Source organism: Crocodylus siamensis, chromosome 5 (genome assembly GCF_052110815.1).
Source record: "Crocodylus siamensis isolate JL-2025a chromosome 5, ASM5211081v1, whole genome shotgun sequence".
NCBI classification, from domain to species: domain Eukaryota; kingdom Metazoa; phylum Chordata; order Crocodylia; family Crocodylidae; genus Crocodylus; species Crocodylus siamensis.
Genome location: NC_143399.1, coordinates 197,272,176 through 197,291,594, shown reverse-complemented (window position 1 = coordinate 197,291,594; position 19,419 = coordinate 197,272,176). Strand labels below are relative to the sequence as shown.

General features: G+C 45.2%; 2 protein-coding genes across 3 annotated transcripts in view; one reads left to right on the top strand and one right to left on the bottom strand.

The window, feature by feature from the left end:
- TTC21A (tetratricopeptide repeat domain 21A) overlaps positions 1-5,202 on the bottom strand; it is a 72,021-nt gene extending 66,819 nt beyond the window's left edge. Inside the window, exons 1-3 of the mRNA XM_090047779.1 lie at positions 5,145-5,202; positions 4,737-4,866; positions 2,784-2,897 (exon numbers count right to left, since the gene is read on the bottom strand). Of these exons, the coding sequence (XP_089903905.1) occupies positions 2,784-2,897; positions 4,737-4,866; positions 5,145-5,171 (271 nt within the window). The 5' untranslated portion in view covers positions 5,172-5,202. The remainder of the gene's footprint in view (positions 1-2,783; positions 2,898-4,736; positions 4,867-5,144) is intronic.
- A 106-nt stretch (positions 5,203-5,308) lies between these two features.
- Positions 5,309-18,034, top strand: GORASP1 (golgi reassembly stacking protein 1). Of its 2 annotated transcripts, none has more exons than XM_090047776.1 (9): positions 5,309-5,465; positions 7,311-7,391; positions 9,800-10,003; positions 11,070-11,156; positions 12,358-12,488; positions 13,060-13,213; positions 13,805-13,949; positions 14,852-15,004; positions 15,888-18,034. In XM_090047776.1, exons 1-9 carry the CDS (start codon positions 5,403-5,405, stop codon positions 16,169-16,171), a joined length of 1,302 nt encoding a protein of 433 aa, XP_089903902.1. In that variant the 5' UTR covers positions 5,309-5,402; the 3' UTR covers positions 16,172-18,034. The 2 variants fall into 2 exon arrangements, with proteins under 2 accessions (XP_089903902.1, XP_089903903.1); XM_090047777.1 differs by lacking the exon at positions 5,309-5,465 and adding an exon at positions 5,618-6,042.
- The last annotated feature ends 1,385 nt before the right edge of the window (positions 18,035-19,419 follow it).

Below are 19,419 nucleotides of genomic sequence, written 5' to 3'. Positions count from 1 at the left end.
CCCCCATAGGTAAGAAGGGGAGGGTTGTGCAGGGCTGACGCTGGGGGGTGGGGGCCAGCTCCCCAATGCTGTGTGCACTCCTGGGAGCTGGGGGCAGAGGGACCCATGCCCCCCAGATCTGTGTGTGGGGTGAGGGCAGGTGCAGGCTGCCTACTGTGGGCTTGGGCTTCCTGCCCTGGTGCCTTTCCCCTGAGGCCTCTGAAGCCCGGCGGGTGGGACCCGGTGCCGCAGGTCAGAGTGGGGCTAGGTGGGGAAGCTCCTTCCTGCTGCAAGCGCCGCGCTGCCCTGGCAAGGTGTCACCTGTGCACCCTGCAACAGCATGGGTGGTGGCATAAGGTTGCGTCCCTCTCTGCTGCGGAGGAGGGCAGGGGGCGCATTACCAGAGTAGCGTGGGGTTTGCAGCAGCAAGGAGCTTCCCCACCCAGCCTTGCTCTGCCCTGCCATGCTGGGTCCTACCCACTGGGCTGTGGAGGCCCAGGGGAGGGCAGCGGGGCAGGAAGCTTAGGCCCACTGTGAGCAGTCCACACCTGACCCCACCCCATGCACAGATCTGTGGGGCACGGGTTCCCTGCCCCACCAGTAGTGCTCACAATGGCAGGGAGCTGGTCCGCTTCCTGCCCAAGCCTGCCCCTGCCCCCACATGAGCTCCACGTCGGCTGTGCTGCCTAGGAAGGAGGGGGAGCTGGGCTCCACACTCTGCTTTGCTGCAGCAGCTGCTATCTCCCACAGGCAGCAGCTGGGGTTTGGGCACTGGAGCAGGGGGCTGTGGACTCGGGTCCTGGCCCCATAGTCCTGGCAGCTGAGGGCCCCTCTGGCAGGGCTGGGAGGGCAAGGGGCTGTGGGTGGGGAATGAGGGATACCAGCAGGGCCCAGGGGGCTGTGGTTGGGGAGTGAGGGGCACCAGCCGGTCTGGGGGTCTGTGAGTGTGGAGTAAGGGGCACCAGCAGGGCTGGGAGCTATGGCTTGGGAGTGAGAGGCTTGGTCTTGTGCTTTGTAAGGTCAGGGGGCAGGGGGAGCTCTGATTTTCCGTGATAAAAAAACCTGAAATCAAACACCAAAATGCATAGGTATTTCACATTTATTTTATTACAGTGATTGAGGCACTAACAGGCTTCTAAATTGCTTTAAAATTGTAAATATATCAATAAGACATTGTGTTCAATTAATACCTATATATAGTAATGTTTCATTTTATTCGCAGATTTGGAGATTTTAATCAGAGAATTTGTGATTTTTTTTTTTTGATTTTTTTTTTTTTTTTTTAAGCAGGGAAAACCAGGATCCCTTCAGTGAGAGACATGGGACTCTTTAGCCTGGAAAAGCGTAGGCTCAGGGGTGATCTGATGGCCACCTATAAGTTTATCGGGGTGACCACCAGGATCTGGGGGAATGTTTGTTCACCAGAGCGCCCCAAGGGATGACTAGGTCGAACGGTCACAAACTCCTGCAAGACTGCTTTAGGCTGGACATAAGGAAGAATTTCTTTACTGTCCAAGCCCCCAAGGTCTGGAACAGCCTGCCAGTGAAGGTGGTTCAAGCACCTACACTGAACACCTTCAAGAGTAAATTGGATGCTTATCTTGCTGGGATCCTATGACCCCAGCTGACTTCCTGCCCTTTAGGCAGGGGGCTGGACTTGATGATCTCCCAAGGTCCCTTCCAGCCCTGATGTCTATGAAATCTATGAAATCTCATAACATTAGTCCCCAAAACTTTGCTTCATAAGATAACTGACCCAAGACTGATATCTCATCATAAAAACCTAGTGAATACAAGTTATAGTAGATTTACTGCAAAAGAGCTGGTTAAGATGAACTCATGGGGTACGTCGCCATGAGTGGAAACGTGTGTTTTCCTGGAGACAAGTAGCAGCAGCAGTGTGCTGCTATATGTCCCCAAGGAATACCCATGCCACGTATGCTCTGGAGCGTGGCATGTTGCCCCAAGTTGAGTAGGGGAAGCTGGGGCCAGCAATTGTGCTGGCCCCAGCAGCCTTACCTTATCTGGGGTCCTGCAGGAGGTTCAGCCACAGCATTCCTCCAGCAGGCAGCTCGGCCAGGAGCCAGAGTGTGCCTCCAACTGGCCAAACTCCAACTTCAGGCAGCGTGCGCTGCTGCCACATGAGCCACCCCACTTTTTTTAGGCACAGTTTTTTTTGACCCTGGGATCTCCCAGAGTCAACCCCACCCCCCGACAGTGCGGGGAATATCTATGTGTGTGGTGTGTGCAGTACTGCATACTGCATGTTCATGCTCATGTGGATGCACCCATTGTGTATTCTAAGGTTTATGTCAAACAGTTGTATGAGGTTAAAACTACAATTTTTTTTAACTAGGATTTTTACAATGAGATATCTCTTATAACATACACCTTATTGACTGGTGAAAGCTCTAAGCTTCCTGATACTTAGCATGTATGTAAATTCACAAGTTCAAAGTGCTGTACACTGGACCAAAAGCTTACAAGCTTTTGGGAACAAATATTAACACATTTAATTATCAGAACAACAGAGAAGCAGGTTACTGAGCAGTCGAGCAGATTTTCCTTTTCAACGATTTTTTTTTTTTTTTTATTATTATTAATGCAGCAGTAGTTTTTGGGCTATTCTATCCATCAGACAGTGTACTCTTATTTAACACGTCTGGTAAAGAACATGTAATTCTGTAAAATAATCCGCATTTTTATCTAGTGTCTATATCTTAGTTTAATGTGCAGACGTAGCAAAAGATTACTGAGCTTGCAGGTTCATGATGAAGTACACACAACAGACAAGAAAAACTCACCAATGGCTTCACATCTTTTGTGTGCATAAATGAGCGCCAAAAGGCAACACAATGACATATCGGTGTGACACTTTCTGGCATCCTCCAGCCACAAAATAGCATCTTGTATTTGATCTGAAAGACATGACAGAGGACTCATTCTTATCGTTTTAGCAACCATTTAATTAGTTGTAGACGGTAGCTATGTGTTTTATTGATGTGCTGAGTCACAGGAGTTAGCTAGTTTCTAAATGTGTATTTGTTTGTATGTTGTCCTTGCAGAATGTTTGCCACACCAAAGTGTTATGGAAGCACACAAATGTGATCAAGCCTGTAGTTCATCATCATTGGCTTAGCTGCCTATTACAGCAGAAGAAATAAGAACTGCTTGGAGATGAGTTGTTCCCTTCTTTCTGTTTCTTTCTAAAAATGGAAAATAAGATAGCATACAGACTTATGTGTTCAGGGAGGCATGAGCTTTTGTAAGTGACAACCTATGGCATCATATATGCTATACCATCAGATGCAGTAGGCTGTCACCTATAGAAAGCTCATGCCTCTCTGAATAAGCCAGCCTCTAAGGGTGCCTGTAGACTTGCAGGGACACTGCTTCAACACTGTAATTAAAGCGTGTTGGAACAGATTTGATTAATTGCATCTGCTGCAGTGTGCTAATAAGCGTGCTCTTGTGTGTGCTTCTGCAGCCTCCACATCTTGTGCATTCAGCATCCCCACGCTTCAAAATAGTGGCTGGAGCACTTTAACCAAAACTTGTGGAACAAGCTTTAGTTAAAGGGCCCCTTCCAACATTTTGAAGTGTGGATACACGAGACCCTGCAGGCACTAATTAAAGCACTCCCACCCACCACTGGAGAACATGTAAAGATGCATCCTGCTCTGTATAATTATACTGATACCATTTCTCACATGGACAAGCCCTGCATTCACTGTGTCATCTGTCCCTTCCCTTAGCAAGTTTGCAGAGGACACCAAGCTGGGGGGTGTAGTAGATATGCTAGAGGGTAGGGCTAGGATTCAGAGAGACCTAGACAAATTGGAGGATTGGGCCAAAATAAATCTCATGACAAGGACAAGTGCAAAGTCCTGCACTTAGGACAGAACAATCCCATGTACCGGTACAGGCTGGGGGCTGAATGCCTGGGCATCAGCTCTGCGGAAAAGGGGGTTACAGTGCACAATATGCTGAATATAAGCCAGCAGTGTGCCATTGTTGCCAAGAAAGCTCATGGCATACTGGGTGGCATTGGTAGGAGAGTAGCCAGCAGATCAAAGGAAGTGATTCTTCCCCTCTGCTATTCAGCACGGGTGAGGCCACATCTGGAGGGCTGTGTTCAGTTTTGGGCCCCTCACTACAGAAAGGATGTAGACAAATTGGAGAGAGTCCAGCGGAGGGCAACAAAAATAGTGAGCGGGACTGGGAGGCATGACTTGTGAGGAGAGGCTGAGGCACCTGGGCTTATTTAGTTTAGAGAAGAGGAGACTGAGAGGGGTTTTAACAGCAGCCTTCAACTACCTGCAGGGGGTTCAAAAGAGGATGGAGCTGGACTGTTTTCAGTGGTGGCAGATGACAGAGAAAAGAACAATGGGCTCAAGTTGAAGCAAGGGAGGTTTAGGTTAGATATTAGGAGGAATTTTCTCACTAGGAGGATAGTAAAGCACTGGAACAGGTGACCCACAGAGGTTGTGGACTCTCCATCCTTGGAGGTTTTTAAGACCTGGGTGGACAAAGCCTTGGCTGGGATGATGTAGCTGGGGTTGGCCCTGCTTTGGGCAGGGGGTTGAACCAGATGTGACCTCCTGAGGTCCCTGCCAACCCTCCCGTTCTACAGTTCCACGAACACGTCCTCTACTGAAACTGAAAATACAGAAATGACATGAGACCCCCCCCAAAAAAAGAAGAAACCAAAGAAGCACTGCTCCTCTTTCCCACCGCAGTCCATCCTTCGCATTTACCTAAATGTAATGCTGCATACGCCTTGAAAAACAGCCACATGGGACCGCCGGAGCGCTCGTCCAGTTCGAAACTTGCCGTACGCATCGCGCGGTTGAAATATTTTTCCTGTGCATAAAATATTACACAAGCCTAGAGGAAAAAAGACCAAGAAAACTCATCTTATGTTATTATTATTATTGTTAATGTGCCACCCCCGTGAGGAGACCCTTGCCGGAGGAGGAGTGCTGCTGCCGGTGATTTCTGGCAGGCCGCACGGCTTCATTCACCCGCCCGCGCGGCGCACGCAAGGGAGCCTCTGGGGCAGGAGCGAGGGAGGTTCCCGAGAGAAGGACAACACCCGGCCAAAACACCCCCCGGCCGTCTGCATGAGGCTGGCACACCGCCCGGGCCGCCTCGCGGCCCAGTACCAGGGCCTGGGGGTCGGGGCCCGTCATAGCGGCGGCCCCGTGCTGCGGGGAACACGGCCCCCGCCGCCGCGTCCCAGCAACCAGCGGCTCCGCCCCGTTGCTAGGCGCGTCACCATCACGTGGGGGCGTGGAGCCTATCAGGGAGCAGTCAGGCTAGAGCCGCAGTCGGGGTCGGCGCTCGCTAGCTCAGGCCTGCGGCGGTGCAGCGCTAGGGGGCGGGGCCGCCGCCGCCGCCGCCGCCGCCACTGCAGCCGCGCCATGGGGCTGAGCTCCAGCTCGGAGCTGCCGGCCGGGGGCAGCGAGGGCTTCCACGTGCACGGGGTAGGGGCACCCCCTCCCCCAAGGTTGAGCAGGGGGCGACGGTTGGTGGCAGTTGTGGGGAAGCCCCCCCCCCCTTCCCCAGGCTGAGCAGGGGGCGGCGGTTGGTGACGGTTGGGGGAGCTGCGCCCGTGACAGCCGTGACGCGCTCCGCGGCGCTCGGAGCCGACACACATTGGCGCCGCGCCGCGGGGGCCTGGGAGCGCTGCGCTCTGCCCCCGGCACCGCGGCCCTCGGGCTGGAGCAGGGCCAGGCCTCGCTCCGAGCTGCCAGCCGCGCTGTTTGCTTTAGGGCTGGGCTGGTTTAACGTGGCCGCCCCAGGGTGTGTCGGGTACTTCTCGGTTGTCTTGGCCCTCGGTTTTGCAGTTCAAATGCTTGAGATTTCTTTGGAGCAGCGAGCTTCTTATTCTTACAAAATTGGCTATATAAGCTCAGCATTGCGAAGCGGGGTTAGTTACCCTCGTTGCAGAATGCTCACTGAAGTAAATTGCATGAAGGCCCCGGGGGCCCTCGGTTTTACAGCTCAAATTCCTGAGATTTCTTTGGAGCAGTGACATTCTCGTTATTCTTCAGAAGAAAGGTGACGCTTTGATTTCTGGGCCTTGATGCCTGATGCCCTCCTGAATTTTAGGAGCCTTTTTGTGAATCTCTAAATGGGACTGGAGAGTTGTTGTTCCTATGAATTTGGTGGGACCCAGGTATAGGGCGGTCGTTTGATCCCTTGCCGACACGTTTGTTTGCTGGCAAGGTGAACGGGGGTGGTCTTTGGCTGTAGGGGCCTCTGTGTCTTGAGGGTGTTTCTGCTTCCTTGTCTGGGCTGCAGGCTGAGAAGTGTCTGGGAAGTAGGGGCATCCTGTGGTGGGACGAAAACTGAGTGGCGGCAGTGTGTTGTGCAAAATTATGGCTGCCATGGGGCGGGGGGTTTAGGCCTGGAATTTGTGAGCGGTTTTATGGCCATGGAAGCTGCTTTTGTCCTCTGGACATACCAGAGTTCAGCGCAGAGTGACAGCAATGATCAGGGGCCTGGGAAGCGTGACTTGTGAGGAAAGGCTGAAAGAGCGGGGGGTTATTTAGTCCGGAGAAGGGAAGACAGGGTGGGATTTGATAGCAGCCTTCTGGTACCTGAAGGGCAGTATGGAGAGGACACAGATGGGTTTGCTCTGTGGCTGGAGGGGACGGGCTTAGGAGCAGTGGCCTCAAGATGCAGCAGAGGAAATGAAGGTTGCAGGTTAGGAGGAACTTTCTGACAAAAAGGGTGATCAGGTGGTAGAACAGTACCCCTAGAGAGGTTGTGGGATCTCCATCCTTAGATGTTTTCAAGAGTAAGTTAGACAGACACTTGGCTGGGATGGTTTAGTTGGGTTGATGCTTCCTTGGTCAGGGGGCTGGATTGGATGAGTTTGTGAATTCCCTTTCAGCCCTACTTTCCTATGATTTGTTCCTAACCTAATAAACTATAAACTACAAGATGTCCAAGACAAAGTGTACAGAGTAATGTTATCCAGTTCTCTGCATCTGGTGTATCTTCAGATTCCTTTCGTTTAATAGTGTGGTATAGAAAAATGCTGCCAGAAAATATCCAAACTTTGTTAGCCACACAGGAGTCATAATTATAGATCCCGCATTCTTTGTTTTGATTTCTGCAATTGATTCAGTAGCTTTCTGTTTAGTGTGACCGTTCAAGAAATCCTTCCACAGATGTCTCGTAATGAGTTTCACTCATTTGGTTCAATCCAAATTCCGATACTAGATCTGCAGACCACATCAAGTACTGTTGGTGCATGATGTATATTAACTATTATAGGTTGCTTGTATAGTACTGTAAACTGAAACTGTACAATTTTATAGGTTCAAGAGAACTCTCCAGCTCAGCAGGCCGGGTTGGAGCCTTTCTTTGATTTTATCATCGCAATAGGACACACCAGACTAGTAAGTATTGGAAGAAACTCATCCTTAAAATGTATGTTACATTTTTGTGCCCATGTAGGGTACTGATTTGTCAGTACTGGAGACTGAAGCTCTCCTAATCCCAGTGGCAGCATTGCAAGCATCCTTATTATTTTCTACCAGTGTGCCTGAATCATGACCTGGAGGGCCCACTGTGGAGAAAGATAGAGTTTCCTTTAATCTGTGGCCTTTCTGCTCGGATTGCAAATAGCTTAGATATGTTTATGATGCAAACTGGCAATTGGAGGCTGGCTAAGCACTAACCTCCTTTCTTTCAAATTCCTTAGTTTTTTTCTTGACTAGAAAATTAATCTTAGAATATTCTCAAATGTTGGTGTTCAGCCTCTCAAAGTGTTGTCTCAAGGTATGATCTGTGGCTATCTTGGACCTCATGCATGCCACCTTGGTACATGTTATGGCTGCTCAAAACTTGGTTGCAGCAGGGAAGGAACCCAGGCCTCCCCCTGTTCAAGTGAAGGGTTCCTGTGAAAGGAGACTGTGAAGTCTTTTTGCTTTTGAGAAGGAAACGGATGTTACTCATGCTGAAGGACTTGCCGCTGTCCCTCAGTTGAAGCAGACTTCACTGATACAGGGAAGAAACTGGTAACGATTTGTCTGTACAGCCCCAGGCTGTATCATGCAGATATAGACTCCCTGCTGGCTCTGGAACCAGAAGCATTCAGCAAAGTCTACTAGGCTGCGTATACCAGTAAAGCTGTACTAGTAAAGCTACACTGCATCCAGTTCTGGAGCTGATAGTGGGTATGTCTGTGCCATACAGCAGTACCCTGAGAGTGAAGTTTGTGCCAGGCTGTTTTTATAAAAACCTTATTTTTTTAGAAACTTGTAGGAAAAACTACAGAAAGCAAAACTAGACATGACCCAAGATGTGGTCTGGTTTCTATTAAAATTAGTAGGACCTGGGTCAGGCTGTCAAAAATTTGTACAGCAAAAAGGAAAGCAGTGTTTGGGACCTCCTATACCTCTTTCCTTGTGGTGCTTTTTGACTCCATGCTGGGCTGCCTTGGTGTCTCGCTGGGTTCTTCCAGCTTGTGGTTTTTGGGGTGGAGTTGTGGTGCAGTGTCCTCGGAGATAAAGAAGTCAGTACTACTGTCTTTCTCCCTTGGTGAACTCTGTTAACTGGTCCTGGGTTTTAATCTGAACCTGGACTGGTATTAAAATAATGTTTAGAAAATCTTTCACTGATGACCTGCTTGGTACTTCCACAGTCCCTAGGTCTATTTGGCCCGTTTTCTAGGCCTCATGACTCCCTGGTGGACTAAAGGACTAATCCTTTAGCATTCTTTCCAGCTGTTTTTTCTGCTGTAGGCTAAATATCACTTATTTGCAGGTGGTTGGATCTCAACACTTGTTTAAACTATTTATTTTAACACTTGGATAAACATGAGAGATAATCATTAACAAGCAGGCAGCTGCCATGTCACCAGTCTGAACACTAGTTGTAGAGAATGCAATCCATATCTGCATTTCTTATGAAAGAAAAAAACTCTTAGGTGTCATAGGCCAAATTCTTTCTTTTTTTACTCTTTGATCAACACAAAATAAATCCTCACAACTGTGAAGATCTGCCTTGTGCCACTGAGAGGGAAACTAAATTCCTTTGGCCTTCCTTGCTTGCATGAGCCTGGATATCTTGTTGGAAATTGCAATATAATACAATGAGGGACCAGTCACTCCATTAACTGGATGGAAATAGTGATAGCTATAAGGAACTTTATAACTAAGTTATAACCAGTTACTACTAACTTTTATAAGATACCTGTTTTCAAAGTTGTTGCGTTGCAGGGGAAAGGAAAGGATCAAAGACATCATACAAAGCATGGTGCTCAATCTTCTGGCCCTACACTACAGGCTGGATGAATGGCATGGGCTGAGTTTGCAGGTTTTCACATTGGCCTGGCCCCCTTGTACCAGCATAGGGTCACATAATCTAGCCAGGGGCTCCCCACGGATCTGGAAATTTGGCAGCAGGGGAGTGGCAGTTAATGTTGGCACCATTCATGCCAAATACTGGACCTGTGGGAAGACCCATGGGCTGGGTGACATGGCCTTGCAAGCCATAGGTTGAGCACCACTGATAAATAGCACTGTCTCTTGATATGCATGCATACTCCGAGTCTCCTGTAATTGACTGAAGCTGTTCTGTTTGCATGACAAGAAAGTGAAGATGGAGGAGTGATAGTAATGGGATTGAGCAGTAGTGAATAACCTTGCTCAGGATTAGACTCTGTTACCTTGTACATCTAATGGAAATGGTTTTGTTGTGGGGGGCAGCAGCAAAGCCCCAGGTGTTGCAATGCTGCTTCTCTGAAGCCTGATGTTTTTACATGTCTGATTCCATCTAGAAAGGAGTATTTATTTTTCCTTAGAATAAAGAAAACAACATGTTGAAAGACCTGCTGAAAGCGAATGTTGAGAAGGCCGTGAAGCTGGAGGTCTATAATACAAAAATGATGAGAGTGCGTGAGGTGGAGGTGATCCCCAGCAACATGTGGGGAGGGCAAGGGCTTCTCGGAGCCAGCGTGAGGTTCTGCAGTTTCCAAGGGGCCAATGAGCACGTGTGGCATGTTCTGGTGAGCAAAAATAAAGTCTGCGGCTTTTGGTATATATATAATACTCGCTGTGTAAACTCAGCATCTCAAAGCATAATTAGTTACCCTCCTTGCAAAATTATCAGTGAAGTAAATTGCATGAAGTCATGGGAGCCCTTGGTTTCTCAGTTCAAATTCCTGAGATTTCTTTGGAACAGCAATATTCTCATTATCCTTCAGAAGAAAGGTGACATTTTGATTTCTGGCCCTTTGTGCCTGATGCCCTTGCAAATTTTTAGGAGCCTTTTCATGAGTCTCTGAATTGGAATGGGAATTTTTGTTTCTCGTGATTTGGTGGGACCCTGTGACCCTAAGAATATTCTTAGGAGAATGAAGCTTTGGTGGTGCTGGAGAGCCTGCTTAGTGGCTTGCTGCTCTTAATACGCAGAGCCTTTCAATGCTACTTTCAGTTCACATTTACTTGCTAAAGTACCAAGACTATTGAAATTGGAGGAAGGGAAGAACAGGAGCTTTTTTAAGTTGCTTCAGCCAGTGGGAGGAGCTCCTTTGGAATTGGGGAATGAAAACCTGGGAAATGAATAGTATCAACACCACCCCTCTTCCAGAATATCTATCACTTTTTTTGTTTTCTAATTTGCATTTTATTAGCATGTGAAGAATTGTTAGCAAAACACAAGCATTCCAATTGAATTGGCTTCTTTAGAATGGCTGAACTTTATTTAAAAACCAGATAAAAGCATGCAGAAAACCTTTATTGTTAAAGTTAAAATCAGTATTAGCTTTGTGGAAAACCAGAAGATTCTGGGAAGTGTCTCTAGCAAAAACTGACTCCTCTTGTGACTGCTTTCTTCTCTTGCTGATGTGTATATTGAGGTTTAGGAAGAGATTGCACTTTGATTTTGTATTGACTTTTTAACTGGTTGAATTTTAATGAACCTTGACAGCCAGGTACTGCTTCTAGATGTATCTTGTTCTGAAAATTCTAATCTATTTAAAGAGAAATCTTCTTCCTTTCTCACTCTTATATTTTTCACTTTCTGCTATTTTACCCAACTGCAAAGGAAAGTGACCTGTAATTGTTTTCCAGGATGTAGAGCCAGCTTCTCCTGCAGCTCTGGCTGGCCTGCTACCCCACACGGACTACATTGTTGGATCAGATCAGATTTTGCAGGAGGTAGGGCATGGTCTTAATCACTGATGTATTTTGTGCATTTAAAACATGGTAAGAGTTGCGGCTGCTTTGAGTAGTAGTGACAGCTCTCTTTATATGACCCCTTTATACTAGATCAGTGGTGCTCAACCTTTCCGTCTGGCAGGCTGGATGGGCAGTGCCTGATCCCTCCATGGACCAGATCTGGCTGATTGACCCAGTGTGGCACCTGAGGCAGGTGCCTGGCCACTCAGAGTGGGGAGGAGGACAGCCCGTAGGCTGTCGCTGATTTTGAGTCAGCAGAGATTTGGCCCGCTTTGGTGGCCGAATCTCCAAATCCAAATTGAATCAGGAGACCCATTAATCTCTCCAGATCGAATCAGAAGCCTCTGATTTGATTTGGAGAAATTCGAGGATTCGGACATAGTTTTATAAGTTTGTTCTTCTTTCTCATACCTCAAGGTACCAGGTGACTCATGAATGCTGAGATCGTGGGGCGGATGGAGTGTCCCACGGGAACACTGTCGGGGGGTAGGGGGGTCCCCATGATGCTCAGCTGTGGACCTGGAAGTGGACCAGAAGCACTTAGGGGTGTGTGAAAGGAGTTCCCTGCACTCCTATGGGACACTTCATGCGCCCCACCATCTCAATGTTCATGAGCCATGCCTGGTACCTCGAGGTATGTAGAAGAAACATGTAAAGCTGTGTCTGTGGTAGAATCTCCAATTCTCTGAATTGGAATTGAATCTTTGGATTTGGCCAAATTGAATCAGGACAGTGATCCAAATCATTGTCCCCCCGAATGAGGCTGAATCTGAATCAAATACGGCCTGCTTTGCACACCCCTAACACCTGTGCCCCTGATCTAGCTGTGGTTGCGGGGGGAGCCTGTCCCTGAACCAGTTGCACAGGGGGAGGGGGCATGTCCTAGTATAAGCTATCACTATTGCCTCACTGCCAAACTGCCTGTTCTGTGGGGAGCCATGCAAGGCCAGATTCCAAGGCTTCGGAGGTTGCATTTGGCCTGTGGGCCAGAGGTTTAGCACCCATGTATTAGATTATGAATCTAGTTGCCTTTGAGATCAGATATCTGTGATTTCTTAAAGGGAGGAATTAATAGGAAGTAGTGAGTATGGTCTTTCCCTTTTAAAAATGGCTCTTTGAAGTGGGGAGTTGGTGATAAAATGTTGTGAGAGTTAACTAAGTGTGTTTTGTGTCTTATCAGTCAGAGGATTTTTTCTCCCTAATTGATTCCCATGAAGGGAAGCCACTGAAGCTGATGGTCTACAATACTGAAACAGATTCCTGTCGAGAGGTAGTTGTAACACCCAATGGAGCCTGGGGTGGAGAAGGAAGGTACTGATAAGTTGCATTTTGTAAATAAATTCTTGTTTTTACGTGGCAATTTCAATTTGTTGTTTTTGGCTAAGCCTTTTTCTCCTTAACTCCCATAAACTGCTCTCCTCTAATGTTTAAACAATGGAAAACAATTGAGAAGTGTGAATTTGGCATATCGTGGGTCTAATCCTTTGCCTGTTGAAACCAGTAGCAAAACTCTGACTTAAATAATAGAAGGCTTGGGCTTTATATACCCTGCAGTCATGTCTTGTTTGGAATAGATTTGTGGGAGGCTAAAAGCAGAAAAACACCACTGTAATAAGGATGATGGAAATTAAGATGTTTCCACTTTTGAGTCTTGTTTGTCTAAAGCCAAAGCGCAAAGAAATTCTGGGGCATTGCTGTTGCTTCTGTTTAATAGCAGCTGCCCTACCTGCAGCAGTAATATTGCCTCTGTGCGCTAAGAAGTTTGAAAGTTTTCTGTGCTTTCTATTTCAGCATTCCTAACTGAAACCATTTGTCTAATCAGCTGGAGCAAAAGTGCATGTTTAGTCTCTCCAGGTTCTTTTATTCTGCTCTTCTCATGTAGTTTAGGATGTGGCATTGGATATGGCTATCTGCACAGAATTCCAACACAACCTGCTCTGCCAAAGAAAAAGCAAGAAAGCATACCACCTTCACCCTTGCCCTCAGAAGATGGAGCTCCTGTACCACCTGTACCCTCCATCAATGGCTACATGGAGGTAAGAAGTTTATGCATCTCTTTAGAGTGCTCTGTGAAGTTATATCTGGGCATTTATGAATGTATAACAGGCTAGCTAGTATGGAAGTGAGCTGAGTGAAAGCTGAGTCCAAGGTATAAGGCAATGAGAGAGGGGAAGGTCAGTGAGAGATGAACCCCCAGATGTCTGGGACTACTACAAGTACTCTTTCATTTATAATCGAGGACATGGTTATAATTCCTCTATACCCTAGATTCAGCAAGATTTATGTGTCTTTATCCTATAATTTGGGTTAAGTGCTGCATATGGATCTAACCTTTGAAGACCATTCTTGTATAAGTCTGGGCTCCCTAAGCAGTGTTTCATGCATGGTATATTTTAGCCTGTTTAACTGCTTGATATTGATTCTGTAGTAACCATATGGGATTGAGGTGTGTTAGTCTCTATCTCATCCTGCAGTTGAATCTAAAGAGATGCATCTTGGGGGGAGGGGATCTCAAGCTGACAGCCCTATAACTTTTATATTTGAGAATAGGGGGCAGAGCGTTCATTTATGGGTCTTTTTAGATGTCAAGAAAAAGATGTGTTGTGTTTTCCCCCTGTTGTGTTTAGGCTCCGCTGTTAGCACCTAACACAGAACATGACAACTTTGAAAATATTATGAACTTGGAGCCATCTACAGATGAAGAAATGAGTGGTTTTTCAAGGGAAAGCTCCCTTTCTCCTCCTCCTCCTGTCCAAAGAGTTATGGATCCAGGTAGGATCTTTGTATTAATGCCTATTTTGAATATATACCTCCTTAATTCTCACTTCTCTCTGGACTCCAATCCATCATTATTTAAATATAGAAGACGTTTGATCTCATATTTTTGTTTAAAAATCAAGGGAATGAGCTACAGAGTTGTAATAGGATTGGAGTGGTGGTGTTCCCATGATGGTCTGGGATATATACAAGAGGCAAGGATTTTTAGTGGTATCTCTTATTGGTCCAGCTATATAGTTCAGAGGGCTGTTGGACAACCTTCCAGGCATCAAGTGCCCTTCAGGTCTAAGGTCTGATGCCTGAAAGCTTGTCCAACAGCTCTCCAGATAGCTGGTCCAATAAAAATCCTTGTCCTTGTTCCAGAATGGTGACATTCACATGTTTGATTATCACCTGGATCCAAAGTTCACTGTAATCAGTGGAAACTTTTTTTACTGGCTTTGGCTCAGGCCCTTACAAATTGAAGAAGGGTACTTTGCATGACTGATTTTCTGGGACACCGTCTTTGTGCTGCAACCAGAAATGCTGCTGTGAAATGTGTGCTGCCCATGTGGCCCAATTCATCATGCTGCACTCCTCAAAACAAGGTCATGCAGCTGCTTAGTGCCCCATAGTATAGTCTCTGGCTTGCACCTGCTTATGGCTTCTATAAAAATGACTGCTTGACTTTTTGGGGGATTTAGTGCACATAGAGTGGGAGTGAGTAGCTGGGGTATTTATTTGGGTATGGCACAGAGGCAGCAGGAGCAAACCTTGGTGTTCCAGCAACTTTAGCTTGTGCCTTTTTTCCAAGGGAAAATTTCACTGACTAGGAGTCCAGATATGAAATTTTATACCCAGAAAAATACTTATAGCTGAGTTTAAAGCTAAATCCTACCTTGTTCTTACTTGTTTAGGTTTTCTAGATATGTCTGGAACTTCATTTCCTGAACTTATGGACTTAACAAAAATGCCAAATACATCTCCATCTATTCCCTTCAACTTGTCAACAGAAGACTCTTTGTCAGAAAATGAAAGGCTAATGAATAGTGGAACAGCTGCTTATTTTGGTAAGCGTGTATAAAATGGTCAGACTGTTTAGTTCACTTGGTTCCACGCAGGAGACCCTTGTTCTCAAGAAGCAGAGTTATGCTTCTTGAGAACATGTACAATTTATTTATTTTGGGCAGAGACTCTCAACTGCAAAACCTTACAAGAAATGCAACTAAAACCAAAGGCGGGGAAATAAAATGAGCAGGTTGATTTAGCCAAAGGCCTCCAAATCTGATGGGGAAGTGTGGGTTGTAAGTGTGTGGGTTTTGTATTCGGAAACCTTATATTTAGGGTTTCCTAAAAGTGAGGATTCATATTTAAAATGTCTGGGTGTTAAGGTGCAAAAATTTAATATCCAGATCTTGTAACTCTTTATTGCAATGAGACTTTTTTGTTAGATTCCAAGTAGTTGAATAACAGACTGTAGTGAAACTGTATTCTTTTAACACTTCATATCTATGTTTTCTTTCATAAAGATTTTCATTCTTTTGATTCTCTCCCTGTTTCAGAAAAGAACAGATCATGATTTTAGCTTGAAAACAATTTTTCCCCTCTTTCAAAGAGACTGAAACATCAGAAATACAAACCATCCTAAAATGTATATTTCAGGATTTTAAGATTACCCCAGTTCAGAACTGAGCAGTTGGTTCATTTGTTTAATGGATAACAGGCTTGAAATCAGTGAACAAGGAGTCTTTAATTTCTGAAAGAGGGGGTAGAACTTTGCTTAAGTCAGGAGTGTCCAGCCTCGGTGCAGGCAGGGGCCACATCTTGCACTAGTCACAGGCCCAGGGCCACACATACCACTCAGTTAAGGTGTGAGTGTAAGTTTGCATTGCTACTTCCCAGTCTGCCTATTTGATGCATTTTTTTGATTTAGGAATTCTTTTTTTTTCTTAGAACATGTCAAAATGTCAGTCCCCGAAGAATTAGCCACCAGTTTTGATGGTGCAGTTCCACAGTCTGAGATGGACCATTTGATGCCTTCAGTTTCCCCATTACCATCCTTTGTTCTTCCTAATGACATTACTTCAACAACAACACTAAGAACAAATTCCAGTGCTCAAGAAACAGAATTACTTTTGGACAGTGCTGACAGCCCATCAGCCACTAACCTGCTGGACCCTGAGAGCAACGAACAGGCACAGGAACCCAAAGAAGCAGTGACACAAGATGAGCACTAGAAAGGATGCCTCCTTCTGCCATCAGTCTGCCACATGCTGTCCTACTACAACTCAAACATTTGCTGTTTTATCCCTTGATAATTGCAGCTGTTCTATTTTGTTAGACTATAAGCAGTGCTGTAAAAATATACTGGGAAAGCATAGAGCCCCTTTCCTCCCCCTCCCCCGACAGTACCTGTCCTATTGTTCTTGCTTCTCAGCAGTATGCAATACATTGAACTTCATTTAACTATTATTCAAATACAAATCAGAAAATGGAATAATCTGCCAGTGATAGGAAGACTTGTATTTTTCCACTGTCAGTACGTATAATGAGGTTTATGTTTGCTTTTAATTTGTTCTTTCTAATATGTAAAATACTGTAGTTGCCTTTGCTTGAAACAGCTTTTAATTACCACTTTTCCTAGTATCTTTTATAGCATTGGAGAAAATGCTTCTCAGTATTTTGACTTGCTGAAAAATAACTTTTACAATTCAGGCCTGTTCCTTCCAAAAGCATCCTTTCCCATTTTTAGACTATCACTACAGATTTTTTTTATCTATGGTTTGTGTGATGAAAAATTTAAAAGAGTTTTTTATTTAGCTTGTTTGGGAACTGGAGGACAGTTCCTTGCACCTGCCTCTTGGGGATGTGTAGAGAGAGACTACCTGGCTGTCACAACATTGTTTTCGCAGGAAATGAAGGGAGTGGCTTAAGTTAAAACTGTAAGCGGTTGTGATCTGGCATTCATTTCACTGTGAGACATGGTGCTGTCTTGCAAAGACTATTTTACTGAAGAAGTTGCAAAGGGAATGTTCTGGTGCATGTTGGACATTGAATTTGATTTCAGCTTGATAAATTAAAAGCGGTAGCTCTAAGGTGCATATGGAATTGATTATGGGATCATTTTTAAATAGAAAATTGATATTCTAATAGACTTTGAAGCAGTGAATGGATTTGTAACTTAACTTTTATTAATCTCTTCTGTTTTTCCCAGCTCCTAACTATTTTTGGTACAAAGCAGTAGGGTAAAGACACTGGAATAAACATTCTGTGCAACAGTCTGCACTGCTTTTATAAAGTTGAGGACTTATTGTTTCTATAAGTCTGTGCCTTTTGTATCTGTAAATGTTTGCTTTACCCATGTAACTTGGTTACTATTCAGCCAATTTCATAGCTCAGGTACCATCCTTCTGGGAATTTTTAAACATAATAGACCCAATTCTCTTTTTGTATGGGCATTGATCACAGATGCAATCACTGTTATCACTGTTCTAAAAATAAAGAAAATTGGGTCTAGTGTTGTACATGTAAAATTGAAAATGCAGCCTACTTGAAGTACTGTGCATGGCAAGAAACATGTTTTTTCCATTCAGGGGTACTTTACTGAGACCCAGCATTACTTATCTATCAATCTCCAGAGAAGGATTGGTTTCATTTGGCAGATTGATATCAACACTTAAGATGACTGGGGGTCTGCCTGTCTTGGTGAATAGCTCTTTGGTTCTGGTTGTAGGTGAAGTCATAATACAAGGGCTTAACACTGTCAACTGGTGGAAGTTCTCATGGCATAAAGAATTTCCTGAAACTTCTTTAAATTCTTCTAAAATCTAGGAAGCACAACACCAGTACAGAGTATCTGAGGGCGAAAGGATTTCAGCCACCCTGCTCATACAGCAAGGTGTATTGTAAGTACTAAGTATAGGGCATTCTGCTTTTGAAATATTTTCAATCTATCTATAACTTCATTATATAATCCTTAAATTGCTTCGCAGAACAGTAGCAAAAAACTATTTTTTCTAGATGTGAATTTACATATGTGATGCTTAACATGGATGAAATAAAAGTCCTGTAACATAAGCTATTGGTCATGCATTTCTGTGTTCAGTTTTGCTGGTTTCAGAGCATGCTCAAAACTTTCCTTCTCCAGGTAAATGATGACTAAGGTAAGGATAGTCTAATTCAAAATTTGAATGTAAAAGCAGCTCAATTTTAAGGAGCATTAAGGACTTAAGCTAGCCTAGTTAGATGTTTGTCACTCTAGCTGTAGCTGCAAGCACCACTTTAGCACTGGCATTCCCCATTCTGGAATTTCTAATCTAAAATTGCAAATAACTTAGTAATAAATCATTCTCTAAGCTGGGGAAAGCATATAAAAGCCTTGCGCTAGAATTGGATCTTAAGGTGGGAAACCTTGGATGATTGCTGTAACAGTAAAACTCCTCTCGTCATGATTTTAAGATGCCAGAGCTAAAGGTAAGCTAGGTATGGTTATCATCATGTTTATGAACTCTAGCAGGGGACATTCATTAGATCAGCTAGTTAAGGATATGCAGTTACAGTCTATCCACAATGTCTGGGACTCAGTGAGAACCAAGGAGATGTCAAAATGATGCTTGAACCCAAATTTCTAGCAGAAAGCAACAGCAGGAATTCTAGAAAATGAGTGTTGAAAGACTAGATGATCATAAGGTTATCTAGTCCAACTCTGAGCAGGACCATTCCAGCCAAGGTTTGTCAAGCCAGGTCTTGAATCTCCAAGGATGGAGATTCCACCACCTCTCTGGCAAACCTGTTCTAGTGTTTTACTACACTCTTAGTGAGGTTTTTCCCCCCCAGTATTTAACTTAAACTTTCCTTTCTGCAACTTGAGACCATTGCTCCTTGTTCTGTCATCTGCCCACAATGAGAACAGTGCAGCTCCATCTGCTTTAGAACTACCCGGCAGGTAATTGAAGGCTGCTGTTAAATCCCTGCTGTCCTCTTGTCTTTGCACTAAGTAAACCCAGTTCCCTCAGCCTCTCCTCCTATGTAGGGACCTACTGAACTCGAGGCAGCAGCCAGATGATTTTGTATGTGGCCTGTGGCCTCAGGGTGTGGGTTCTGGCTCTGTTCACTGCTGAGCTGCCCCTCCTCCCATTCCCTGGCCCCCCATGGTCAAAGACTGCAGGGTTTCCCTGCTTGCCAGTAAGTTTGGGAAATTTTTTTGGGTTTTTTCGTTTTTCAAGTGAGCTTGATATAAGTGCAGAGTCCACACTTTTGCAGAGCCCACCTGAAATCAGTTTCTGCACAATTTTTGATAGCAGTTTCAGGTAGGAGTAGGAAGTCCCTGCTCTCCAATTTATCTTTTCTGCAGTGGTCAAATAGAAGGGAAAAATCACTTCTCTTGATCTGTTGGCAACACTCTTACTAACACAGCCCAATATGCTGTTAGCCTTCTCGGCAACAAGGGCACACTGTTGGCTCATCCGGAGTATTGTCCACTGTC

Bases quoted from the DNA above. Each gene is read 5' to 3' on its own strand.
- GORASP1 (XM_090047776.1), top strand. From the start codon at position 5,403: ATGGGGCTGAGCTCCAGCTCGGAGCTGCCGGCCGGGGGCAGCGAGGGC. The intron at 7,392-9,799 runs GTAAGTATTGGA...ATTTTTCCTTAG, and splicing joins CAATAGGACACACCAGACTA to AATAAAGAAAACAACATGTT. The intron at 13,214-13,804 runs GTAAGAAGTTTA...TGTTGTGTTTAG, and splicing joins CCATCAATGGCTACATGGAG to GCTCCGCTGTTAGCACCTAA.